This window comes from Streptopelia decaocto (assembly GCF_964273445.1).
Source record: "Streptopelia decaocto genome assembly, chromosome: 6".
In the NCBI taxonomy this organism is placed as follows: Eukaryota; Metazoa; Chordata; class Aves; order Columbiformes; family Columbidae; genus Streptopelia; species Streptopelia decaocto.
In genome coordinates this window covers 250201-276767 of record NC_138660.1, presented here as the reverse complement: position 1 = coordinate 276767, position 26567 = coordinate 250201, and the positions used below count along the sequence as shown (strand labels likewise).

Sequence of the window (26567 nt, the reverse complement as noted above, 5' to 3'; positions counted from 1 at the left end):
TTAATGTTTTAAAATCCTGATGAAGAAAATACAGCCCTTCTGAAAAGGCAGGCAGGACACAAGCTGCTGCACTTCACCTGCTATGGGATATGGTGTGTGCTGATGGTTGTGGTCTCAGCCCTGGTGGTCATATCAGACTGGAAAACAACCAGCCTGGAACAGGCTGTGATTTTCTAGATTACTAAGGCTGTGTTTCTGGTATATTCAAGAGAAGATAACAAAAATCTTGCAAGCTTTGTATGAAAGAAGAAAAATTACGGGGGGTGGGGGGAGGGTGTATAAGGAAAAAGTAGGGGGGTAATAAACAGAATAAATGAATGAAGAAAAGTATTTGTTTCTGAAGGACTTTTGATATTTAAAGTTGTTCCTGTTCACCTGTGTTGTGGGAGGTCGGGGAGCCCGTGGGAACCGGTGCAGTTTGCCAAAGAGCTTCTGGTGGAAATTACTGTAAATCAAATCTTTGTCACTTTTGGTTTTGATGGATGTACAAGTCCCTATGGGAGAATGTTTATCTTTTTTTTTTTTTCTCCCAAAAAAGTCTAATAGTTTCCTAGCATCCTATCTTACTGTAGTTTTCCTTGTACATATACAGCTTGAACTGTAAAAACTCTTCTAAGTTTTATTTTGGTATTCGTGACCTGCAAATTTGCACTGACCAAAACAGGTACACAGCCAGATTTTTAAACTGCCTTGAGCCCCCGAATCTGTGAGAATGTGTCAGCTGAATGAAAAAGAGGGTCTTGCCTAGAAAACTGTGCTTTTGTTTGAAAGATGTCTGTAGATGGAATTGGCTTCTAAAAGATGGAATAAGTTGGTCTTCAAATTATCTAGGACCATGGCAATATCTAAATCTAAAGAGGAGAAATCATATATTCACACTGAAGAAAATTCTGTCAGAAATCAATCTAACAGTCTGGGTTTTCTTTTACTGGCTTTGCCCCTGACAAAGTCTGGCAAATCTATTATAAGCCAACTAATGTATACATCAGATACATTGGATTTTAATTCTGGGAGGGTTTGCCCTAATGATAGTGCTTATACGTAAATTGTTGGCACAGTTTTAAGGGTAAGTAACTGAAAAGCTGGAATTTGCTGTATTTGTTGTTGATATTTGCGTTTTTTTGGGCTTTATATTAACCTGCATCTTTACATACATCTCTCATCCAGTGTCCAGGTTTATCCAAGAGACTGCTGCGTGAATCCCTTACTGACGAAGTGTTTATCTCAACAGATAGAAGTGGCTGTCTCGGTGACTTCATGGAAGTATTTATGTTCAGTTATTTAATGGAATGGAACAGCACCCCAGGAAGGTGAGTGAAAGTATTCAGGTTTAGCAAAGGAAGCTTTTAAAATTCATCTTTTTTATTTATTTTTTTAACAGCCAATGAAGAAGAAAACTCCTATTTTGCTCGGCTGTTGTTGGTTGCACGAGTACCTATTTGACTGAAATTACAGCTCACTTGGTTAGAGTTGTTGGGAGAGCCTGTAGGAAACTTCAGTGGTTTGACTTAAATGACGTGACAATATTTTTCAGAAGGCTCTATCCTGTAAGGATGTAAATGCTTTTAATTATCACTGACACTCGACGCTTCCCAACAACGTCCATGTGAGATGTGCGCTCGTTCAATGCATTAGAGATGCCACTTTCTAAATCAGATCCTTATTACAACAGAAACGCTCAGAAAACCACGTTCTGACAACCTTATGCTTTGCACTCTACATCCCCTCATTTTCTTGGCATCTTTGCAAACTCGAAAGCGCTTTCTTGCTGCAAGTTACGGTTCCGTTAACGGTAGCGCGGTGTGATGCTCTGTGGGCTGTGTCATGGCTGCCGCTCGCCCACGGACACCCGCGGGGGAGAGGGAGGCGTGCTCTTCCTGTCCGGGGAGTCTTCATTGGCCAGCGCCTGCGACGTGTCTGGTGGGGATTGGTGGTTGCGGCTGTCGGGTCCGTGGCTCGGCGCGCTCTGCGGGCACGGGGTTGCCATGCTGCTGGGGCCGCGCAGGTGAGCCGGGGCCGGGGCGGAGGGACGCGGCGGGGCGGCGGGGCGGGGCGCTCGGGGCTGCGCTCGGGGCTGCGCTCGGGGCTGCGCTCGGGGCTGCGCTCGGGGCTGCGCTCGGGGCTGCGCTCGGGGCTGCGGGGCGGGGCGCTCCGGGCGGCGCTCGGGGCTGCGCTCGGGCTGCGCTCGGGGCTGCGGGGCGGGGCGGGGCGCTCCGGGCTGCGCTCGGGGCTGCGCTGCGGGGGTCGCCGGGGTCCCTGCGCCTGCCGAGCCCCCGGACCTGCTGCGGCCGGCTCGGGGCAGAGGCCCTCGCACCGTTTATTTTCTCTGTCAGAGACACCGCGATGCCGATTGTACAGTAACCTGAGATATCATTTGCAAAAGAAACGGAAGGTTACTGTGCCAAGCTCTCAGTAATTAGTGTATGGAACTAATGATGTTGATCGGTAGTACTCTGAATCAGTACAGCACACAGCAGGGTAGTTTTGGTGTAAGGTATCGGTTGAAACTTGCATCGCTTGATTTGAACAAGCGTCGGTGTGTCGGTCGTCACTCGGACGGGCGGTGGGTCAGGGCCGGGTGTTCCTGCCCCTGTGCGCACAGTTCGTACTCGAGGTGCACAGTAATTACCTGGCTGGCAACGGTAATAAAGTATTGATAATAGATGTCAAAGTGGGAAAGTAAGCTTAATAAATGTGTAGGAAACAGCTGGTTTAGCATTTCAACTTATGTGGATACAGGCATGAAGCTACACAGAGTTAATCAGTTACAAACAAGGTTTTTAGATGTTTTTATTAGAGGAGAAAAAGTGGCGTTAGGAAAAGACATGGAAGTTTTGCTGTGCCAGGTATAATTAGAGATGTTAATAGATACGGAGAATCCCTAATGCTGTCGGCACAGATAATCCTGCGCGGGAAGGTAGCGGGGAATGCACAAATTGAGTCACTTAAGTTGTGAACTCTTTATTGTAAGTGGCTTTAGCTGATTTATTTGGGATTAAAAAATGCCAAAGTTTTCTCCGAATAAAAAACCTTTTTAATGTGTCCAGGTAAATAGTATCTGAATGAAGTTGTATAACTGGGGTTTATAGGTAACCTTATATAAAGGGGTAAATAGATGAAAATGAAATAATAATTCTGGGGTTTTACTGTTATTATTATAGTCATTGTCAAGTATTTCACGCTTTGTCTTTCTGCAGAGATTCTGCAAGGGGATTCTCTCAGTGCAACATCTGCAGAGGACAGAGAAACTACTCCCGTTTTCCTCGCCTGATTTTGCTCCGGTTTTGGGATGGAAGATCCCCGCTCTGTGGGCGACGCTCCGGGAGCAGAGGACGATACAGACCTGGGTATTTTGTATGGAACTTTGCGAGGAAGTGTCGTTGGATTACGATACTACACAGGGATTGTAAGTGCATGATAAATTGTAAGGCAGAAGGAAAAGTTATCAGCTTCATAAAAAATACATTTAATTAAATTTCAAAAATTCCTAAAACTTTTGATCTAGTATAATTTTATTATATTTTTCCCTAACTTGCTGTATTCAACATTTTTCATGGGAAGTATGTAATCTAAAACATTAATTCGAAATTTAATTAAGGTGGCAAGCTTTCAAATCTGGTTTAATTACTTGGTAGTTCTGCTCACCCACATAAGGCAAGTGAAAGTGACTTGAAACAAGAAATTACATGTGTCTTTGAACTGCTTACGTGGACACAGAGGGCTGTTTATTCCATTACAAAATGTGTTGGCAGCTGAAGGGAGTTCTTACTCGGGAATACTTTTGAAATTGCTGACATCTGTGAGGTGGCTCATCTGTAATGCTTTTGGTATTGATTAAGTAGTAGGTTATTAGGCTGAACAGAATGCTCTAGCAAATTAATCTTTTAAGCTTCACAGTATTTGAGTAAATGTATATTAGCTATTCTTGCAAGTAACTTGCAACTAAACGCGTGTGTTGTGGTGTTTGTTTGTTTTGCTTTGTCAGGTTAATAACAATGAAATGGTTGCACTTCAGCGAGAACCCAACAATCCTTATGATAAAAATGCAGTGAAAGTAAATAATGTGAACGGAGACCAGGTGGGCCATATAAAGAAAGAACTGGCAGCAGCTTTGGCAGGCATTATGGACAACAAACTAGCGTTAGTTGAAGGGTGAGTGTGGAGATTAAGCTTTTGGTTTCAGGAATATAAATAATGGAAACGTTTTTGTTGCTACACTAGCAAAGTCTGAATGCTGTTTGTAAGTGTTGTGTTTTGGTGGAAATGAGACAGCTTTTGGTAATATTATTAAAGCTTCATGTTTTCAGACATTGTTTGTTTGTTGAACTACTTGTGTGCAGTTCATTCTTTCCCATATATTATTTTGTGAGGTTATTTTAATTGTGATTTTTGTGTTCATTTATGCAGCTTAAAAGTTATATATATATATATATATATATATCCCATATATGATAAAATGTATAGACACTAGCGAGAGGAAACCCTTAAATGTTGTTGTGGAACTCTTAACTGCATGTCGTGGTTTGTATGAAAGGTTTATGCAGTGTGTGTACTCACACCTATCTGGAACGTTCTGTGTATGGATGAAATAAGCACTCTGGAGTACCCTTTGAAGAAATAACAAGGTTTATTTAAAAATGAAAGATGACTGCTTCAGGGTTTTTTTCCTGCTTGTTATCAGAGTTGTCCCTTATGGAGCAAAAAATGTGTTTACCATGCCTGTTCAAATGAGCTTTTGGGGAAAAGAAGAAAACAAGGAAGCAGTACTGGATCAGCTGAAAAGGCACGGGTTTAAATTGGCTCCTCCTCTGAAAGGTAAGTCTTGAATATTTGGGCTTTTTTCCTGCTTAAAATGTCCAGATTGAACTTGCCGCTATTGGAAGGAATGTTTGAAGGGTTGGTCCTCATCAGAGTCTGGTCATTCACAAAATGGATTTTTAACTTAGTTGGGAAATAATGCAGTGCCCACAGCTGTTAATTTTAAACTTCATAAGAAGTATGCTTCTGTGTCCTATCTTCCGTTACCTGCCAGCAATTGGAGAGGCATTTGATCAGTCTCGGAAATGTACTCCTTTCTGTAAGTGCCTTAAAAATCCACGTTGACTCTGCATTTCTCCAGTCTTTAGTCTTTTTGTGGGGTTTTGTGTGTGTGTTTTCTGTGTTTTTTTTAAGAAACAGGTTAGGCCCTTTCACAGGGTGAGGGTTTCGGGGACAGTGCTGCTTTCTGAGTGCTAGGACGTGTATTCCGCTGGTGAGGCGCGAGCGGGGACGTGTTGAGCCAACAGGCTGGGCAGACCCGGTGCTGCAGAGCCCACCGCGCAGGGCGCCTGGCGCAGCCGTTGTGCAGGCGCTGCCGGTCGGGAGTGAGGGTGCCTGGAGAAACAGCCACCTGGGGAGGGGTGCATCTGCTTTACATAGAGCTAGAGTTCAGTTCTTACAGGTTCTATGGCACGTAATTAACAGAAAAAGAGTTTGGAGTGAGAAAGCATTTTGCATTGTCAGTCATCGTCCTGTTACCAAGTCACATTTCATGTAATACAACAATTGTTAAGAAACATGGTTGACATGTCAAAGGATCCCAACCTGTAGCTTGTTGCCTGTGAGTCTTACGGAGCTTTGTGGGAAGTCTTTGGGGCCCAGTGGAAGCGGAGGATGAACGGGCAGGAGGTGTGTGGCACAGCCCGCGGCCTGGCCAGCGCTGCTGCCCGCGAGCCAGAGGAGGGTGGCACTGGGAAGTCGTTCTGTTGTGTTTCAAAATGTTGTCTTTTCAATGGCAAGTAGGTTCAGAATGTGGGTTTGGATCGAAGTGGATTTCTGGTAAAGCTGGTCCAAGTTACAGAGCTCCGTTTCATGCTGCGGTGCAGTTGACACCTGAACAGGTTTGCATTTTGTACTTAAAACACCTGGAACTGGGAGTTTTAAGAGTGGGGGCCTTGAACTTTTTAATTAATAAAACAGTGCTTGTGAAATGGAAGGTTGTTGGTTTTTGTTTTGTTTTTTTTCTAAACCACAGATGTCCTTTGCGGTCATCTGGAACTTTTGAGCTTTTTGATTTTTATACTGTAAGCAGACATTCCAGCTGTAACAGCCTTGAGTCCCATGTAGTTCGGGGAGGTTTTGTTTTTCAATAATTTTTTTACATTGCTGTGATGTGTTTTCTCTGTCTTAATGCTTTACCAGACAACAAGTATGTTAAGTTCTCAAATGAAGAGAAAATCAGAGTTCCAGACTTGGCCCAGGTTGATACGTGAAGGGTTGGGTGGTGGTTTGGTTTTGCTTTTGCTTTTTGTTTGCTCTTTCAGGTTAGAGTGAAGTAGTTACTTCAGGGAGTGTGGTGTGAGGGTGTGAATGTGTTCAGCCCTTCTCAGGCTCTTGCTTGTGTTGGCCTGCGTTTGTTCTGGTGGCACCAAACTGAACTTTTATACAGCAGTAGCTAGCTAACAGACATATTCCACATCTGAACTGGTAGACCTATCTATACTGATTACTCTATGACAGATAGTTATAATTTAATAGAGTCATTGACTATTTAGCGAGGTAATTTTAATTGCGATTTTTGTGTTCATTTGTGCAGCTTATAAGTGAATTTGACAAATTGTTTGAGGATCTGAAGGAAGATGATAAAACTCGTGAGATGGAAGGAGCAGAGGTACTTCTTAAACTAGAAACTGTTTTCTTTTAAAATTAAGCATATTTAGCTTGATTGGACACAGAATATGCTTGAATCGGAAAAAATTTGGTAGATACCAAATACAACGTTCCATTTTTGTGTGCGAGTAGCGCGTAGCTGTCTCTGTTCGCAGGCCCTCGGCACACTCTTGCTGCCCCATCAGAAGCAGGCGTTGGCTTGGATGGTTTCACGTGAGAACAGGAACAATTTGCCACCATTTTGGGAAGAGAGAAGTGGCTTCTATTACAATACACTTACAAATTTTGCAGAAAAGATGCGACCTCAAGATGTTCTTGGAGGAATACTGGCTGACGATATGGGACTGGTAGGAATGTTTGCCAAGCTTGATTTTTTTATTTTTAAATACAGACTGTGTATGTGTGTTTCTTGATTGGCCATTTGGTTCATTTTAATCTGTGGAAAACGTGATGTTCTCTTCTGTTACGCAGGGTAAAACCCTGACTACGATTGCACTGATTCTCACGAATTTCCAGGATGGCAAACCTCTTCCTGTTGGAAAGGTCACAAGTGAGAAGTTTCGTCAGGTGAGATGATGTTGCTTCAGAGTGTGTAACTGAGCTGCAGGCTGTTATCTTAGGTGTGTACGCTTAAGTCTGCTCCAAGGAGGACCTTACGAAGGTGTGAACGTTTTCAGCGTTAAGTTTTATGAATTTTAAAGTTTCTTACCATTTGTCCTCCAGGCAAGTGGTGACCAGAGGAGTGGAAGTGGTGTTTATTTCTGGGATGTGTTCATAGCTCCTGTGTGGTTTGGAGGAAGTGCCTGAAACAAGCAGAGGGTCTTGGTACACTAATAAATAAATCTCTGTTTATATTTTTGCCAAATACTTGAAGAGAGAGGGGGACACAACAGTTAGTGAACTAGCATCAGTGTGTGAGTTCTTCTTAGGTAGTGCAGTTCAAATGCTTTTTGCTTTCATTATGAATAAAATTTTCAAGACCAGGTAAGCTAAATGCTAGGATTAGGTGATTTATTATGCTGTATTCAGACTGGGGATTTTTTATCGTTTTACCATGCTTGTCTAAATTTAACAAAATAAGCTTTGTCTGTGACCTCGAATGTTAACTGGGAAGTGTTATCAGTGCATTTTCTTTCCGGGTCAGCTGTGCAGACTGAATTTCTCTCCTCTGCCTCTCAGTGGTTTCATTTCAACTCTGCATGTGGCTACTTGGAGAAAAAAAAATACTAAATTATAACTTTTTCAGCACCTTTAATTGACCGTCTTGCCACTGACCACGTCTCGCATGTTTCAGAGCAGGAATTAACCGCTTGTCAGATTAGTGTAATAAAGTTACTGGCATTTTTTCCAGTTGCTACATTAAACAATGAAAGTTTCTGTTCTTGAATAGGAATCTGGTACTAACAGCACGAGCAACGTTGGACGCGGACTGTGTGAAGGTGATGGCAAACTATGGAATGTCAGTAATATCTGCATGATTGTCCGTGTTGTTACCTGGAGCACTCAGTGCCAACTTCACAAACTCCCGATGAACCGAGGGCCTCAGAGAGGTGTTAAAACACAACCCTTAAAGGTGTCTCTGACATACAAGACAACTCGGTGCCCTGTCAGGAGGTTGCACCCTGCCAAGAAAGTGATGACATTGAGGAAATGGTTCTGGGTTCCTTTTGCTTTCAGTTTTCCTCCTGTGTAGATAAAAGAGAAGCACACATGCATCTGTTAGAATCTTGGTTTTATTAAACAGTAAACTTGATAGTTAAATTGTAATTAGGTTATTAGGTATTAAGTAACTTAAAAAAAGTAATGAGCAAATGACAGGTATTTAGAAGGATTTTATCACACCTGTAGTTTTCAGGTTGTATTGGGATAATTTGTAGATGGGTATAAAAATTATACTTGCTAGTATGGAGTGTAACTCCTCATGTCTCGAAATGCAAGAAGGAATGTGTGGGCCTTGAGGGCTTCTTGCCGTAACTTGCAAGGACTTTCAGTACGACTGGCCCAGCTGATAGCGCAGGAGAAACAGCAGCGACCCACGGGGAGAGCACGATAGCAGGGGCGGCCTCGGGAGGGCGTTCTCACTGGTGCTCTGGAAGGTAACATGCGAACTGTGTCTGGCGACACCCGTACTGACCCCGCCAGTCGGCACCTTTGCCAAGCTGGAGTGCCTGGCAGCATCCCGGATGTTGATGTTTTTTCCAGAGCATCCAGCGTTTTAACAAGATTTGTTTTCAGCAGTAAGGAGTCTGTTTCTACTGAGTCGAAAAGCAATAATAATGTCTATCAAACACTTAGACCTCCCTGCCCCCCTTACTCATATTATCATACATTAAATTGATACCTATTGCTTGAGTATTTGCAAGTTTTGCCATCCTCAGGGTTGTATTAGTAATTTTTTTTAATATAAAAAAAAGTTTAAAGTTTAAATTTGGAATTGAAGCATGAATTTACTTACCCGAGTTACAGCAGAACTTTCTGTGCAAGCACTATTGCTTTCAGTTTGGTATCAGCTTTGTCCTGACATGTTTTCTCTTTTTGCATGTTTCTCATGTGCTTTTATTGGCAGAACACAGGGTGGTGTTTGGTTCATTACTCAGTAGAAGACCGTAAAACAACCACAAAACAAACCAGCCAAACCAAACCACTCCCCACGTGTAGCTGTGGTGTGACCACATCTTTTCTGTTCATGTTGCTGTTACTAATTTAGTTTTACACAATGTAGAAATTACTAATTAGTAAGGTTTGACCCATGAAAATAACCCTGTACCATTTAGCATTTTTTATAGAACTTTACCCTTAATGTTGGCATACTACACTTACATTTGGTTTTTCATCTGTTCTTGACAGTTTGGTTTTGACCACCCGCAATCTCAGTACACATTTTATGACTTTGTAGATATTTAAGATTGCTTTAAGAGTATTTTAAATTTTGTTTACGATTGCAGTATCAGTAGTGCTTGTGCCGTGTAGAACTAAGGTTGTTTTAAAGGAAGTTTGTAGTTGTTCTTTGTCAAGTTATGCGAGAGTTGGTTTGAAAACCAAGTGGAAGGCCACATGTATTCTTCATAAATATCCGTTTCTTCTTTATGAAGACTCTGGCAAGGTGATGGGCCCTGGTGCTTCTGGCATAAAGAAATTCGATACTACTCCATTGAAAACCTCGAGTTGTCTTCCAAAAAGGTAGATACCCGGAATAATCTTTTTGTTTGTTTGCTGCATAGATTTTGAGTAAAAATAAAGTGGTACTCGGTTGTGATTAACCTTAACCTACAGGCGTTCCTGCTCCCCCCTCTCTTTGCAGCGTGCGATGCTCTGCTGTGTTTATGGTGTGTTCTGCATCCATGTTACGCTTTGCAATGTGTTAAAAGAGCATTAGCTCATTTTGTGTGGCTGTATGACTGTGTGCTTGGACGTCCTCTTCAGTGTGAACGGTCTCTGGTGACATCGGCGCGTGGCATCTGAAAATCCAGCTGTGGAGTGATCTTTATCCAGGATCAGCTGGGTTTGCAGGCGCTTCGGACAGAGGTGGTGAAGTTGTGACGCTTAGAATTTAAACTGTCCCACCACAGCAGCCGCCTCCTGTCATTGCTCTGAACCTCAGTAACAGCTGTGCCGAGCTGTGTGAGCATCGTTCACCCTGCAGCTCTGCGTTCTGTGCTTTCTCTTTTTCTGACCCTTCCAAAGGGGAAACGTTCAAACCACAGTGGTAACGTAATTTGCAATATCAAGTTCATTTGCTTTATGCTCTTGAGATTTAATGTGTAAATTCCAGAAGCAGCAGAGTTTGGGTTTGTTGGTGGGTTTGGTGTGGTTTGTTGTCTGGTTTGTTTTTTTTCCTTTCTTTCTTAATGATGATATTTTAGAGGTAAAGCCAAGAAGCGCAGACACTCGGGCAGCGGCAGCTCGGGGCAGCCTGGGGAACGGCCACTGCGGCAAACTGGAAGTAAGTTGCAAGAATGATTTGTTTAATCGGTTGCTGCGACACCCGGTGTCCTCCTTCCTAAAGCCAAACTGAACAGCATTTCTGTTTAACTGGAAAAGGAATTAAGTAAACTACTTATTTGTTTTAATTCAAGCAAACCGTTAAGCAGAAGGCTCTATAAATTGCTGCATGGGGAAGCAGTGCCTTAGTCCTAAGTGCGGTAGTTCGTTCTGTTAGCCGCATGAGTGGTGATGTAACAGGCCATGAGCAGGGTCAAACGGATGGTGAAAAATAGAACTGCTGAGATGTTTAGAATTTGACAGACTTGTTGTCAGGTCACTGGGGTGGGAAAACAAATGAGAAAAAAGTCAACCTTTTGTAGTAAATACCTGAAATGCCATCACAAGGAGGGAAGAACACAGGACGTTTGTTGGACTAAGTGTCTTGCATGGAAGATAACGAAGGGCTGCAGGTACTCTGGAGTAAGCAGTTCGGTTCAAGGTTAAAGTACTTGGAGTGAAATCTGTGCTACAGTATTTTTAACGGCTGCTGGGCTGCGTTCCTCTGAAGGTTCATCCCGAAGCGTCAGGTGCTGTGTGGCTGCACACGCCTGTCGGAGCTCAGGGAGCCTCTGGACAATGGTGCTTTCAGCTGTGCGGTTTAGTTTCGGGTAATCCTCTGAGGAGCAGGGACTTGGAGTTGGTGATCCCTACGGGCACCTTCAGATCAAGATATTCTACATTATTGTATTGGAGAAGAGAAGCAATTTGGTTAACAGGTATGAAAAGTCTGTATCTGTCTGGCTTTTTGCAGCAGCTTCGTGTGTGGAAGAAGATACAGGCTTTGCATCTGTCCTTTTCCCTTCATCTGCTTGTCTAAAACGACAAACAAAGAGAAAAGGTAATGAAGGGATAAACAGATGTATTAATTTCTGAGTTTTTTGAAGCTGAAGTATTAAATATTTGACTTATGTCGTCGTAAATTGCTTTGCTCAGTTTAAGAAATGCAGAAGGCACTTCAGGGAACCATAAATTTATTTAACTTCTACTGTGCTTTGGAGTGAACTGTTATGCCACTAAGTATGACTTGTATTTTCTCAGTTACTGCTACAGCTGAGAATAACTGTTCAGTGGATGTCCCCAGAGCAACACTGATTGTGTGTCCACTGTCTGTCCTGAGCAACTGGATTGTAAGTGTTCAGTGTTATAATGTGTAAATGTGATACACGCTGAGTGTGGTGCTGTAGGAATAGTACTCCCTGTAGTCTCTCCTTATAAAACAGAGCTGCTTTCACACGAGGTTTATCGGACAGAAATTCAAAACCTGGAGCAGAACCGTGGTGAGACGCGGCTCCAGGAGCGGGAGCGGCTCCCGAGCAGCGAGCTCCCGCTGGCAGGAGCAGGAGCGGCTCCCGAGCAGCGAGCTCCCGCTGGCAGGAGCAGGAGCGGGAGCGGCTCCCGAGCAGCGAGCTCCCGCTGGCAGGAGCAGGAGCGGGAGCGGCTCCCGAGCAGCGAGCTCCCGCTGGCAGGAGCGGGAGCAGGAGCGGCTCCCGAGCAGCGAGCTCCCGCTGGCAGGAGCGGGAGCAGGAGCGGCTCCCGAGCAGCGAGCTCCCGCTGGCGGGAGCGGGAGCGGCTCCCTCCCCGCGGCCACTCTGGAGCTCGGGTCACTGAACTCCGTGTGCCAGGCGCGGAGCATGTGGGACTCGGGTCCTTCTTGCACCTCGCCATAAAATGTTATTGTGATTCATTGACTGGAGACGTTCAGGACTCCGGTGGTGCCTGAGGGTGCAGGTCTGCGGGTGAGGGGCTGATGGGTCGTTCTGGCTCAGTCTATGCATCGGTTACGACTTTTGTTTGTTTGTTTTCGTGACATTTCGAATTAAATATTAAGGAAATATTTTTCGAGTTATGGGGGTTTTTTAAGATTTTGCTGTTTGTCATTAGAACATTAATAAGAAAAGGAAGCAATCTTATCTTAGACTGTAGGTAAAACATTAAAATCATGTAATCATTAAAATTATATAATTGAGTAACACAAAAAAAAAACCAAAAAAGTACTTTTTTTGTTAATTAAAAACCAAATTAAGTATTTTAAAGGAAAACCTGTGAGTCCGCTGCTTCAGAAAAGAAATCGTTGCTTTTTATTGGCTGTTGAGATTACTGCACACTTAGTGCTTCACGGAACAAACGTATGGAATATTAACACTGGTTTTAAAATGAATATTTGACAGTTGTGTTGTCATTTACGTTAAAACGTGAGTGATTAACCCAGCAAGAGGAAGCAGCTGTGAATCAGCAGTGAAAGAATAAAGAGAAGGTGAAGGCGGAAAATGGAAACACGTAGCGGCTCTTCCGCTGGCGCGGGGGAGCAGCGGGTTTGTCGTGTCACCCCTCGGTGTGCACTGAAACTGGGCGAGAAGCAGAGGCCGTTACCAGAGCTGCGGTGCTGTGTCCGTCACTAATTACTGAGCCGACCGCTCTGGTCCCTCCTCTCACTGTGGGGGCAAAAGATACAACCCGAATTCAAAGGGCTGTTGCTGCATGGGTGGGCGCAGAACGCCACAGGGCATGGAGGAGGTGGGTTTAGTTAAGGCAACTTGAAAGTTTTATTCTAACAATCATGTAGTAACACAGTATCTTTTGTATGACTTCTGACAACTTTTCTTTCAGGACCAGTTCGACCAACATATCCACCGAGATTTTCATGTAAATATTTATGTTTACTACGGTTCTGACCGTAACAAAGACCCATCAGTTCTTGCAGAACAAGACGTTGTACTGACAACATACAACATCTTAGCTACTGATTATGGTGTAAGTAAATGAGAAAAGGTGTTCTTTGAAGATGCTTTTCCATTGGAGACTCCTGGTGCTTGGGCTAATGATGGAAGTACATTCAGGTGCTGTCCTATAGGCAATCAAAAGGTTATAGCTGTAGGTTTGCTTTACATACTTTCTTACGGGTTTGCTGTGGTAACAAAGGCAGTTTTTTACTGATGCATTGCTCCTGTAGAGAAAATTATTCAGCTGCAATTACGGCAGCTTAAGGAAGAGGCTTTTTAAGGACAGAAGCGGATGGCAAGTATGTAAATCTCCCCAAATCCCAGTGGCATGAGGCTCCCATTTCTTCCTTCCCCTGTCAAATTCAACTAATATGGAGCCTATAAAAACATAATTCCATAGTTCTTGTTGAACATGGGCTGCAGCCAATTATCTCATTGTATGAGATATATTTGTAAAGTGATATTTTCATAGAAGTTTGAGCCATTTTATTAATAAAAGCACGAAGCTTGCATCTTTGAATATAACATAAACTTCGAATTTGCTCTCTGGTTCATTTTCCATAACTCTGTCTTTGAAGCCTTCCTTATTTCCAGGCCTATCTTATTCTTGCTGTAGCTCATTCCTCATATTCAAGTACGAGAACACTGGTAACGTTTTCCAGGAATCACTAAATCTAAAGGAAGGAATACTTCTTTCTTAGTTTTGCTCTTCTGTGCTGATAAGTAAACAACGTGCGAACAAATACTATCCATTATTAATTGTGGAATAGCATATTGATATGTTGCTTAATCCAAATTGCAAAAAAAAAGTATTTTGAGTGAAAGGTTCAAAACTTACTGTGTTTCAGACCAGAGATGGCAGCCCTTTGCACAAAGTGAGGTGGCTGAGGATCGTGCTGGACGAGGGGCACACCATCCGGAATCCCAGCGCTCAGCAGACGAAGGCTGCGCTGAGTCTGGAGGGACGCAGGAGATGGGTGCTCACGGGTGCGTGCTCGCGGGACGCGCCGTGCCCTCGCGCAGCGCCACCGCGGGTTCCCGCCTGGGCTTTGTCTGGGAGGTGGTTCATGTCTGTGTCAGCTTCATTTGGAACGTTCTTGAACTTGGTTTTGAGTGGTGATTTACATGTGTCTTCTTTGGGTGGTTTTTGGTTTGTTTTCTTCGTTGTGTGGGTTGTGGTTTCTTTGGTGGTGTTTGTTTGTTGTAACTTTTTGGTTTTATTCAGTTTTTAGACACAAATTTCGAAAGAGACGAAATTTGTCTCTTACAGGCGGGGTTTGGTGGGAGTGCGGGTGAAAAGGGGCGTGTTTCTGAGCTGGCATATTACGTCTAGGTAGAAACTCACCCCGTTGTGTACTTACCTGAACCTCAGTAGCTTTTTGAAATGTAATAGTCATTAAAAGCTGCCAGGAAGTGTGCAAGCGTGTGATCCTTCAGTGTAATTTAAAAAAGATCGTGATGTAACCACCACTGGTGAAGCTGAATTGGGAAGACAACATCCAAGTCTTCCTCGCACAGAGAGATGCAGTTTTCTTACTCTTCTGTATTTCACTGTTTTGTAATACTGAAATTTAAAAAAATATGTATTATACTTAACGACATATCAAGCGAGTCATGAGAGGCCTTGTCTGTGCAGTAAGGTTTGGAGAAAGCACGGAGTGTTCACTTTGACTAAAAATGAGTTTGTTTTTTTTTGGGGATGGGGGGGCTGAGCTTTTTTGCAGTTTTACAGTTTTGGGTTTGTTTCCTGTTCAGGCACTCCTATTCAGAATTCTGTGAAGGATTTGTGGTCTCTCATTTCCTTCTTAAGACTGAAGCCTTTCGCCGATCAGGAGTGGTGGCGCAGGACGATTCAGCGCCCGGTGGTGCTGGGAGCGCCCGGAGGACTCGGGTACGGGGCGGGTGCGACCGGCACCGCTCGCGCAACGCAGAGAATTAGTTTTGCGTGTTTAAATGGAAATGCATGTCATCAGTTCTTAGTTCAAATTAATAAGTAATTTGAATTATTTAATGTTTAATATGTCAGATTAATTGTATTGTACTGCTGGGCTTGGATTTCGTACAGAACATGCATTTATGCGATAAAATGGAAAAACAAACAAGCCCAGCTGGGTATTACATTGTTTATGTGTATTTTTAGGCGCTTACAGTGTCTGATAAGGAGTATTACCCTTAGAAGAACTAAAACAAGTAAAGTGAAAGGAAAACCCGTTTTGGAGTTACCGGAACGTAAAGTTCTTATTCAGCATGTTACGCTTACTGAGGAGGAGAGGCGGATCTACGAGTCCGTGAAGAGGGAAGGCAAAGCTGCTGTCAGCAGGTGAGCCAGAGCCTCGCGTGGTCCTGAAGGCTGAAGTCACAAGCTTGTGTTTGGGAGCTGTATATTTGAAGTTCTGTCGTGTGAGAAACAAAGAAATACCAGATAGGCAAAGAGTGGCCTTAAAACCGTTGTCACCACTGTTAGCATTTCTTCTAGTAGATCGTGCTACTGGTAGCATCGCGTACCTTGTGAAAGAGGATTTGAGAAATACATTCAGCAGAGAAGTAAAAAACCTGAACATCATTGCATCAGCTGAAGTTGATCACTAATGTCATCTGTTATTCAGGCTCCAGCATTTCACACTAACGATGAACTCTCCTCAGGTTTCTCAGTGAAGGGACCGTCCTGGCTCACTACGCCGACGTCCTTGGCATCCTGCTCAGGCTGAGGCAGCTTTGTTGTCACCCTCGTCTTTGTATAGACACGGCTTCTAGTCTTTCAGCTGGTGAGTGGATGCGTTTGGTTCCTGTGTTTCTAAAAACAGCACTTGCACTTCGTGTTCCAGAACAGAAAAACATTTGTGTTTTCTAAGCTTTCCAGCTTCAGCCTTCCTCTTTTCAGCTTGGATTAATCAACTTTCAGCTTTGTTACCTTTATTTTTTTTGTGCTATAATATGTTTGAATATGTTTAAGAAGTGGGTGCTTGAGCTTATACTGAGATACGAGTGAAAGCAATGACATGTGAGTAGTTAGGAAGGCTAGAAGCAGGAGTAAATAAGCTTTGGTAGCCCGTACAGAAATGACCAAAGAGGAGCTCTGCAGAGCTAGATGCAGAAGGCTTGTTAGAAAGCAATGCGTCTGTTCTAATAGTTCACAGACGTGCTGTTACAGCAAACTCTTCCTTTGCCTCAAGAGAGAAGACGTGGAGGAGCTTTGGGGAGTAGCGCGTAGATGGGCAACCGCGTCAGCAGAACCGCTGGCGTTGTTGAGCCGTAAGGGAGCGTGAGCACGAAGGGTGGGAGTGGAGTCTTCGTTTTGACCAGCCAGAGCTATACAGCTGCATAGTGGATTTTATGTGTTTATTTCAGAAGCAACTGTAGTCTGTTTGAAATACTCTCAATACTTTGAGAATTCCCAGATTTATTATTTTGAAAAATCTTATTTTGAGATGCCATTGATATAGGTTTGATTTTTCCAGGAAACTTAAAAGACCAATGAGATAGGGTCAGAACCCTTTTAAGAAGGGTTTAGTTTTTCTTCCTGAAAACTATAGGATGGAGAAGTGATTGGATAATTGTTCAGAAATTATTTATAAATTAATTAGTAACTATTAAGTATTATTTGAATTTTAAAAAGTAAAGCAACCATAACTATAAGTAGTGTTGCCTCTGTAGTATTGTTCTACTTGAACAGCTGATATATGACAATTGCTCATTCCCATCAGGAATTTTGTTGCACGTGTACTTGTCACTGAGCACACAACCGGTGTTCTTTGAGTTCTAACTGCCATTTTTTCCAAGTAAGGTTACTCTTCATGTGTTTTGAAACAGTAGGTTGGAATGTTATGTAGTATTTGGCAGCTTGTGGTTTTATACATTGTAGGCTGTATCCTGTCCTGTTGCATTTTGATCAGTGGAACCGTGTTATGTGGCAGCTCCGAGCATGTCCTGTATGGAAGTCCCTGGTTTTAAGTGTCTTTCTGTATTTGCAGATAATAAAACTCCTGAAGAACTGCGTGAGACATTAGTGAGCAAAATGAAGTTGGTTCTGAGCTCTGGTTCAGCTGAGGAATGTGCGGTTTGCTTGGAATCGCTGACGTGTCCCGTGATAACGCGCTGTGCGCATGTGTTTTGTAAGCCGTGTATTTTTGAAGTCATCAGAGGTGAACAGGTTGGTTGTTCTGTGGGCACAGGTAATTTAATAGCTATTCAGAAGAATGAACTGGTATCACCAGAAGGCCATGTAGCTGTTGTTCTTTTAAATCACAAATGGGGAACAGTGTAAACCTGGATATCAGCTGGGTTATAGTAACTCTTGGCCTGCAGTCAAACCGCAGAGGGAGCAGCTGTCAAACTGAACAGAGTTAAGGTCCATCAGTGTTTTCAAGGACCTTTTCCCTTGTTGTCACCTTCCTCCGGCCCTCGGGTCAGAGCGATGGCGCCCGCGCGGCGTCGCGCGCCCCGCGTGGCTGGTGCCTCTCGCTGCTGTGCGTGACGTGACGCGTGTGATGTCCAGAGCTGTGCTTTGCAATGGACTGTTGAACCAAAGTCACGTCTGCTCTCCGTACTGCAGCTGACAACCCTCTGTGGAGCGCAGCTGCCTTGCTAGAGGGCCATCTTCGTGGCCCTTCTCCAGACTCTCTGGAATAAGCTTGTGGATGAGCATTTTTGATGGTTTGCTCTTGTTTTTAATTGCAGTTCTAAATTGGAGAAGGGGTGCAGAGAGACCTGAGCCTTTTATTTAAAAAAAAAAAAGCGTGAGCGCTGTTAGGATTCTTTTCCCAGAAAGCTTTTTCAGATTTATTAGAATCTATGTATTGTGTCTCATCATTGAGGTTTGTTGGATTGCTGCCAGATCAAGAACGGTTAATTTGTAACTACGTTTTGGAGACGGTTATTTCAGATTTGTGTTGAGATTCTGTCTCTTTATATGTTTCCTGCTGCAACAAATTCATGTATGCAGACTGCGACTGCCCAGCCTCTTTAAACTGGCCAAAGGTTTGTTCCTGATTAGCAGCCCCCAGTATTCATCTGTTTTGTGAGGCCTTATCTAGAGTCTGCTTCAGAGAAAAAGCTTTTGGTGTTAAATTATGTCTCATTTCTCATGTCTGTTGGGGAACAAGAGAAGATACCCCATGTCTGGCCCTGACAAAGCATATTTTATCAGACTGCTGTTATTGCTGTGCAGGCTTTGAAGAGAAAGGGTAAAAGGTCATTCATTGTGTGACTAAGAAAGATCTTGTCTTTGAAAGATGCTTTATTTTTCTGACATTTTAAATAGCCCAAATATCTGCTTGCTTTTAAATCTTGAGCTGCATACTTCAAGTATGTTCAGAAAGAAGACCACGTCTAAGGAAGGCTGTTTAGAAAGCATGCAGCATTTATGTCATCCTAATGTTCTCACAAATACAATATTTTGTCATGTCAGAAATGACGAAGCGGTGTGTTACAAGGTTGAATGTACTCCTTGAGCATTGTGTCGCTGCCAATATAGCAATTTTATAAAAGGTGCTCTGCACATGTGATCTTCAGTACTCACTATAAACAATCTGATCGAATATCTCTCTTCTAATGCTGTTTGGGCTTTCTTGTAGCCAAAGGCCAAGTGCCCTCTCTGTAGGAATGAGCTCCGAGCAGAGGACTTGGTGCAGTGTCCCCAGGAAGAGGAGACAGACTCCAGCGATGGGGAGAAGTCTGACCAGGAGTGGACACCCAGTTCAAAGGTGCGTTCCCTTGTGCTTCACGCAGCTTTCGTTGTGGTTTTGTAGAGCAGTCTCTGGAATTCTTATGTAAATATGCTGAACATACTTTACGTATGCATAACGTATGTGAAATTTTTATTGAAAAGTGTGCACAGTGTGTTTAGCAAGCGCAGGAGAAAATGTCTCGTACAATCTCATCACAAATCTTGAGCAGGGAAACCAGACCAAAGGAGCACTGGTTGTAACTCGGTGCTGATCGTTGCGCAGCACGTAGATGTGAAGTAACTAAATACAGCCTTCAGTACAGAGCTGTGGCTTTGCCTTTTGTTTCTGAAGATAAAGTAGTTCTATAACTACCAAAACTAGTCAGCTCTTAATTTACTTTTGGAAACTAAAAATCTAAATAAATCTTGCTTTCTTAACATTTGTCTAAAGAATATACTGCTCTGGAGGTGAAAACTAAACGGGCCCATCATAGATTCAATATAACACTTGTCAGATAAACTAGTGCGGTGTTTTTATTTTACTTTGCAGATGTTTCTCGAGGTCTGCACGTTGCTTTTGGCCTCACCTTCCTTGAGCTTTCGCTGCCAGAAATTAAATCTGCCTGCTCATACTTTGACCTCTTTGTTCGGAGATTGCTTTTCGGAAACATTAGATTTTTAACTTTAATTTGTAATTAAGTTATTGTTCTTTCAAATGTTCATTGTAAATTTATTCACTGAAAAATGTTCTGTGGAAATCTGAGAACACTTTTAGACATGGAGCTCTAGAATAGATAGATTTGATTTATTTTTTAACCTGGTGCTCTGATTAGTGGTTCTGTACCTCTCCATAGCTAAACCGTACCTGAGGAAACGGGCGGTGCTGTTCTGCCTCAGACCCGATTCCTCGCTGCTCTGTTCTGGTGTCTCTAGCGCCTCCTCCCCTTGTCATACCCAGCCCAGGGGCTCGTGCGCTCGTTCGCCAGAACGTTGCCGAGGGAAGCCTGTCCGGTTCCGGTTCCGGCGCCGGGGCAGGAACCGTTGTGGAGCCTCTTCCCGAAAGCGCCGTCAGTCCCCCTGCAGTTTCTGACCAATAAAAGTGCTCAACGCTTTGTTTCCTTTGGAAACTGAAATAAACCCTACCCACAGAATTTAAGATTAGTTCGTTTTAAAGGTATTACTGCGCAGTGATTTCTCGGTTGATGTGAACTTTGTCAAAGCACCTGAAGAAGGGGAATCTAACTGAGGGAGATTAAGCTGCTTAAGTCTTCGTTTGGTTTCAGATAAACGCGCTCATGCACGCGTTGATAGAGCTACAGAGGGATGATCCAACTGCTAAGTGTCTGGTCGTTTCTCAGTTCACAGCTTTCCTGTCGCTGATAGAAAATCCCCTGAAGTAAGTAGAACTACTGTAATTTTTAATAAACGCATGCTTTTACAGTGTTCTAGAAAGATCTCTCGAAGAATATAATATCCTTTGAGTTTCAGAACTTCAGGAGAGGAACAAATTACTTAAATACTTTGTTTAGTGGGATAAAGCCATGGATCTCATTATTGTTATTTTTAATGTATCACCTGTTAAATGCAGAATTTTAAATATGCAATTCAAATGAAGAGGTCAGGATTTTAATGTCATTTTTAATGTCTTTTGTCATAGAAAATAGATTGTTAAGTTGAACACTTACTTTCCAGAGAATCGGGGTTTGCCTTCACTCGTTTGGATGGGTCAATGGCACAGAAGAAAAGAGCAGAAGCAATTCAGTGTTTCCAGAGCAGCCGAGCAGGGTCCCCGACTGTCATGCTTTTGTCTCTGAAAGCAGGTGGAGTTGGATTAAATCTGACAGCGGCTTCCCGAGTGTTTTTAATGGATCCTGTGAGTAACGGGTTGTTCATAATGGTCGGGCTGGCCCTGGGTGCAGCTGCTGTGGCGTTTTGCTGAGGGTGGAAGGAGAGCCCCTCCGGGCACGAGTGTCCATTTCGGGGCACACAGGGCTGTTCCTCCTTCGCTTCCCTGCATGTTTCTGTTTTAACGCAGTATTTCGTGCTCTCCGGTTATTTACTGTGAGTGCAAAGAATGTGGGCAGTACTGTTAAGAAATTGGTGTGACACCTTACAGTGCGGTATTTAGTATCTGTTCCTTTATTTCTTTCTCCTTTTGTCTGATAATTTTGAATGTGGTTTTCTGTTTGTTCTGTTTAATAACTTCAAAAGCCATAAAATGGGATTTCAGGGACAGGATATTTTTTTGAGTGTTATAATGCAGTGCTTCACTGCTCTGGTCTCTTATTTTTGTGAATTTATAAACAAAGACAGTAGTTTGAGGTTACCTTTTGTGAGAAAGGTGGTGATAGCTACATTTAGGAAGATTTTCCTTTCATTATAGCACTCAGGAATGCAGAATTGTTTGTAAGGAGTACAAATGTAAATTTATTGATAGCAAAATGGTATTCTTAACAGAACTGGTTCTGGTCTTGTTGTCATTGTACAAAATGGAAGTTTTTCTGTTCACTTCTTCCTTTCCCCACTTTTTACTCTCTGTTCTCATGTCAGAGTTTTTTGGGAGTTGGAAACTGTGACAAATTCTGCAGTTTGTGCACTTGAAAACAAAACCAAAGTAAATGAAAATAATGGTGTAGCTTTGGACTTGGGCATCTAGTAACACCAAGGGTAAAGAAGGAGTACTAATCTGGACATCAGGTTGGTGGTGATAACTGCATGAAGACAAAGGCTATCTACGTAATCAACTAAAGGGATTCAATATGAGTGAGAGTGTGGAGAAGTTGCCTTGGAAAAAGGTTTTTCATTAATTGCGATACACCTTCGAGTGTTCCTGTGTGTATTGTTGCGTTGAATAGGTCAGTTGGAAGGGACCTACACCACCACCTAGTCCAACTGCTTCATTTGCTGGGGAGATAATTAATGAGGTATAATGCGCACACTGTCCTGCGGCAAGCGGCTGTAAGGACGTAAGCCAAGCCTTGTTAGCGCTTAGTCATCCTCGGTTTATAGTCGCGTCTCAGAAACCAGAGCCCAGTGTAATTACAGCCTTTATGCACCATGGAACAACCTCTCGTGCTGCTGGTGCCCGTTTGTGGTGCTCACCACCCCAGGGGCACTGCTTCACTTCTTGGCATCGCACCCCTGAGCGTTCAGTCATGCATTAGCATTCCTTGAATTGAATTCACAGCAATAATAGGATTTAAGAAGCAGAAATACCTCTGGAGCCAGTGGAGTAGCTGTTTTTTCTGCTCAAATTCTGTGGATTTGCTGTAGAACTGTAGCTTGGAGGTCTGCGTTCTTTCTCTTGAGAGCTGTTCTACCACAGTGCAAGGGAGGAATGTTTATCCAGCCATAGACTCCTTTCTTCCCTTTTTAATGTTTGTTTGTTTAAATACAGTCCTATCTGTTGAATTCTCACCTTTAGGAAGAAATACAAACCTTTAATGTGAGAGTATCACAAGTATACAGATGTTTCTCTGAGGCTCAAGTTTCTTCATGTTTTCCCATGTAAAATATAGTACCCTTTGTATGGGATGTTGCAGAAATGCAACGAGGTATCGCGGTTCAGTTTTCCTTTGCTGGACTGACAGGAGAGTGAGAGCGGCGCACTCGGTCCTCCTGGCTCCAGCACAGGCGGAGCGGCACGTGCTGTGCGCGTTCGCCCAGGTCGTTCCTCAGCACGTCGCCGGTTGGCGCCGTCGCGTTGGCGTCGGAGCGGTTTGCCGTTCGTGCCTGGCCAGGAGCGCTCACCTTGCAGTGGCAGAGGAGTCGCTGGCTGCGCTTGTGCGTCCTGCCTTGGACTGCAGAAACGAGGCTCGTTTGGCTTTCACCTTGCAGCCTCACATCTTAAGTGGGTTTAGGTACCAGAGGTTCTGAAGAGTCTAAAAGTAATTTTTTTTGTGCCAGCCTAGTGCTGTTTTCCCCCGTTCTGTAGAAGGGAGTCATTAAGAACCCCTGTGTAACTTTCCGTATGTGGGTGACACAGCAAGGTGAACCTGTTGCATGAGACTTGATTACAGGCAGAACGTGATTATGCTTTAGGTAGATTTAAATATCCATTCTGTGAGGACTGGTAGTACTTTACCTTTAGATAGAAAAAACATGCTTGAAAACTGCAGAGCATAGACTTGGCGTTTCACAAATCCTTATATTTAGTCGTGTATCCCAAGCATAACTGGGAACGCTACCCCCTGGAGTTCAGGGGCTTTACCTCCCGTGGCGGCCACGTCGTTCACTGGTGGCCGCGCGTCTGTGCTGGTGGCGCGGGGACCTGCTCTGCTGACACCTGCCCGTGTCCCGCTGGCCAGATTTCGCTATCAGGAAATGGTCCCTGAGGCAGTTAGTGTATGCAATGTTTATTTCAGAATTAAAATGATGAAGAGATGGTTTTGATGTCTCCTAGACTCCTAACAAAGTTAGTTTTTAAAGCATTTACCTCAAGGTCTGCTTGTTATGAACATATAACCAGAAGTCCTCAAAGCTCTCTTTGTAGCAGGATGCGTAAGGAGCGAGACACCAGGCTGGAGTACCGAACCCGCGGTGTTCGCTCGGAGCCGGGGGCGCGGTAACCGCGGCTCCGCGCGTGCGGGGGCTGTTTAACGTGTGGGTTGTCCGACAGGCCTGGAACCCGGCTGCGGAGGAGCAGTGCTTCGACCGGTGCCACCGGCTGGGCCAGAACCGCCCCGTCGTTATTACTAAGGTGAGTTGAGAGATGGTCCGTTTGAACAGTTTTCTGCTTATGAGTAAATAAATAATTTTCCAAGAAGCTTTACTGTATTTTTAAAAGGATTGTGACAACGTATGTCTCACCAGTTAACTCAAATTGTGGTATGAAGTTTCAAATGTGGGCTTTTGATTGTGAGATTTTAGTAAATGTAGCGTGACTCCCGTACAATGATGACGGTGAAGGGAGGTGTCCCCGCTGAGCTCCTGGCAGCGGCTGAGCTGGGGCGGCGCCGCGGCTGCCGCGGTTTGTGCCGCAGGAGAGCGGCCGGTCGGCTGGGGAGGCTGAGGACACGTTCCTTCTAACACAAGTACCAGAGAAGGGCGGGATTCTTCAGTAGGCGTTGCAAAAAACTACCATGCCAAACCTTGTCTTCCATCTGCTTTATAGCCCTTCCCTCTTGTGTTTTCTTTACAAAGTAATAACAAAATAATGTAACTGTGCTTTACGATACTCAGGTTTTTAACTTTTTTTTTTTCCCCTGAAATACCTAAATTTCTTATCCTAAAGTTATAATTAAAAAAAAATAAATAGATAAAACCAAAACACCACCAACCTTCATCTCAGTGGGGCTTTTCTGTATTTCAGTTCATTGTGAAGGATTCAGTGGAGGAGAATATGCTGAGAATTCAGAACAAGAAGAGGGAACTTGCAGCAGGAGCCTTTGCTACCACAAAGCCTTCAGCAAAGGAAGTAAAACAAACCAAAATTAATGAAATTAAGGCTCTAATTGATGTATAGCTTGTGATATTTTCAGTTGATAATGTATTTTATATTTTAGTTAATGTTGCTCATCAAGTTATGTCTCATGCAAAGAGTTTTGCTGTCTTTGTGGTCAAAACATAGATGCTTCAAATAAATTGTGAAAACTAATTAGCTCCTAAATGTTAATTTCAAAATGCACTACCTCGTCTTGCATTCCTGAAATCTTCATTTCTTCAAAATGTTGCTTATTATGTACAACGCTTAAGAATACATAAAATCCCTCGAAACGGAAGTGCATGTTCACGCATTTTAACTTGCAAGAACTTAATCTCTTCTTAGAGATGAAAAGGTAACAAGTAAATATTGTTTTGTCCTTCAGACAAAACCCTGAAAAAAACAATTAGATTAATGTTTCAATCTCGGTGTTTCCTGAGAACCACACGGATCACGTGGGTTGTTCTCCAGAACAGGTGGTCGGTGACCGTTTCACAAAGAATTCTCACTTCCGCAGATGGTGGTGAAATGTGTTCAGTTCAAGGTGTAAGATGTGTTTCTGTTTCTGAGCGGCGCAGCGGCAGCTCCGCTGCCGGCCGAGTCCGGAGCTGCTCACGGGAGTACCTAACGTTGTAAAACACTTCCTTCTAATATTTGACTTCCCTTAAACAGGATTCCACTGACCTTTGTAAAAGTAAAGGCTTTGTGATTTGGATAAAATGCTAGAATTGCAGGCGTGTATTGATAATATGCTTCCTAGTAATTTCTGTACACACCTGGAACAATATGACTGCACTACATAGAATGTGACCCACTTGTCAGTGAATCAGGTAGCCCTTGCAAAATAAATTAAAGCAAACAAATGATTGTAACAGCTGGCAGCTTTCTGACAGCCCTCCCGCGCCGCCGAGCGCTCTTCAGTCCCATGCGTGTGTCTTAATGCAAAGTCTGCATGCCTCTTGATTTATGGAGGAGGAATTTGGTAAACTACTCATGCTCATGTCCTGCAAAGTAATCAATAGCACTGAAGAATGTCAGTTCAATATTAATTGAGTGTTCTTTCCATGGACTCAGGTTTGCTCAGCGCTGCGTTCCCTGTGACAGGACTGGAGGCGGAGGCTGCCGCGTTCAGGCCCTGTTTAGATTCTATATTTAGATCAGGAAGTGTATTTGGCAGCAGAGAAATGGAATCTGATTTGCTTCTATTGCCTTTCACCTGTTCCTGTGTCTTAGAATACCAGGCCGCTGGTTATAAGATGAATTGCAAACATAGGAAATGGAAAAGGACTGAGAAATAAAGGCAGGCTGTCTGATATGTGGGGAAACAGCGAGCGGTGCGAGGAGTGAGGAGGGAGTTCATGGTGTGTAACCGGACAAGCCGATGCGGTTTCTGCAGAGCCAGATCTTACCTACGGAGAGAAGCGCGTTTAAGTCTGTTAGAGAAACAATTAAAACATAAATGATGGAAGACGGCGTGAACTCCAGTAACTAGTTGTCCCTGGACAGGTGACAAAAGAAAAACCAGAGATACAGCTGATAACTTTTTTCACAGAGTTTATGTAAGCTAAACTTTCTTGGGTTTTTCTGGTTCGGATTCTGGTGTTTAGAGAGAGGCTGGAGAAAGAATTCCGGGTTACGAATGAGATTTTGCTTTGTGTCATTCTTTCCGTTTTCCAGGTTAAAATTCCACGAGGAAGAGCCCATTCCAGCGGCCAGCGCAGCCGCATCACTGCTGTGTTAAAATGCGCTGATGCTTTGTGCAGTGGCTGAGTTATGGCTGTGAACAGAATTACTAGTATCATTTTTACTCTACTAGTTGATGGTTTCCATGTTCCAAAGCCAAAGAACAGCTTCCTGGAGTAAGTACTGAGCTGTGCGGGTAGTTAAGGTCTCTCCCAAGAAAGCTATTAATGTATCCCAGAGAACAGCTAAAGGTCAGAGAGCAGAGCAGCCCGGTCTGAACTGATGGGGCTGTTCAGTTCTCGGGTGGTTAAAACCCGCAGTGTTCTGGTTGGTTGGGTCTCTCTTTGCCTCTGGTGACCTGTCAGCGCCCTGTGGCTATGGCTGTTCTTGGAGTTTTAGTGGTATGTTGTGTGCATGTTCTAGACATGAGCTTTTGCAACTGCGA

The 26567-nt window shown here is 43.6% G+C and overlaps 1 protein-coding gene and 1 long non-coding RNA gene across 11 annotated transcripts; one reads left to right on the top strand and one right to left on the bottom strand.

Moving 5' to 3' along the window:
* The first annotated feature begins 1186 nt into the window (after nucleotides 1-1186).
* HLTF (helicase like transcription factor) lies at nucleotides 1187-24613 on the top strand. Of its 10 annotated transcripts, none has more exons than XM_082056247.1 (24): nucleotides 1187-1310; nucleotides 3198-3406; nucleotides 3986-4152; nucleotides 4682-4815; nucleotides 5779-5879; nucleotides 6575-6649; nucleotides 6804-6995; nucleotides 7120-7215; nucleotides 8039-8087; nucleotides 9741-9828; nucleotides 10512-10591; nucleotides 11384-11470; nucleotides 11671-11759; nucleotides 13240-13383; nucleotides 14201-14339; nucleotides 15108-15243; nucleotides 15493-15672; nucleotides 15996-16117; nucleotides 17324-17502; nucleotides 18926-19054; nucleotides 20301-20413; nucleotides 20710-20890; nucleotides 23636-23716; nucleotides 24329-24613. In XM_082056247.1, the coding sequence occupies exons 2-24, from the start codon at nucleotides 3290-3292 to the stop codon at nucleotides 24479-24481; spliced, it is 2832 nt and encodes a 943-aa protein (XP_081912373.1). In that variant the 5' UTR covers nucleotides 1187-1310; nucleotides 3198-3289; the 3' UTR covers nucleotides 24482-24613. The 10 variants fall into 10 exon arrangements, 8 of the variants coding, with proteins under 8 accessions (XP_081912373.1, XP_081912372.1, XP_081912377.1 ...); XM_082056246.1 differs by lacking the exon at nucleotides 1187-1310 and adding an exon at nucleotides 1933-2005; XR_014184399.1 differs by lacking the exon at nucleotides 1187-1310 and adding an exon at nucleotides 2510-2679 and having other exon boundaries at nucleotides 23513-23716; nucleotides 24329-24397.
* LOC309441516 lies at nucleotides 21418-24385 on the bottom strand. The gene is made up of 2 exons (XR_014184401.1): nucleotides 24297-24385; nucleotides 21418-22435 (listed from the first exon to the last, which is right to left on the bottom strand). It is a non-coding gene; the product is annotated as an uncharacterized lncRNA (long non-coding RNA).
* Nucleotides 24614-26567: the final 1954 nt, after the last annotated feature.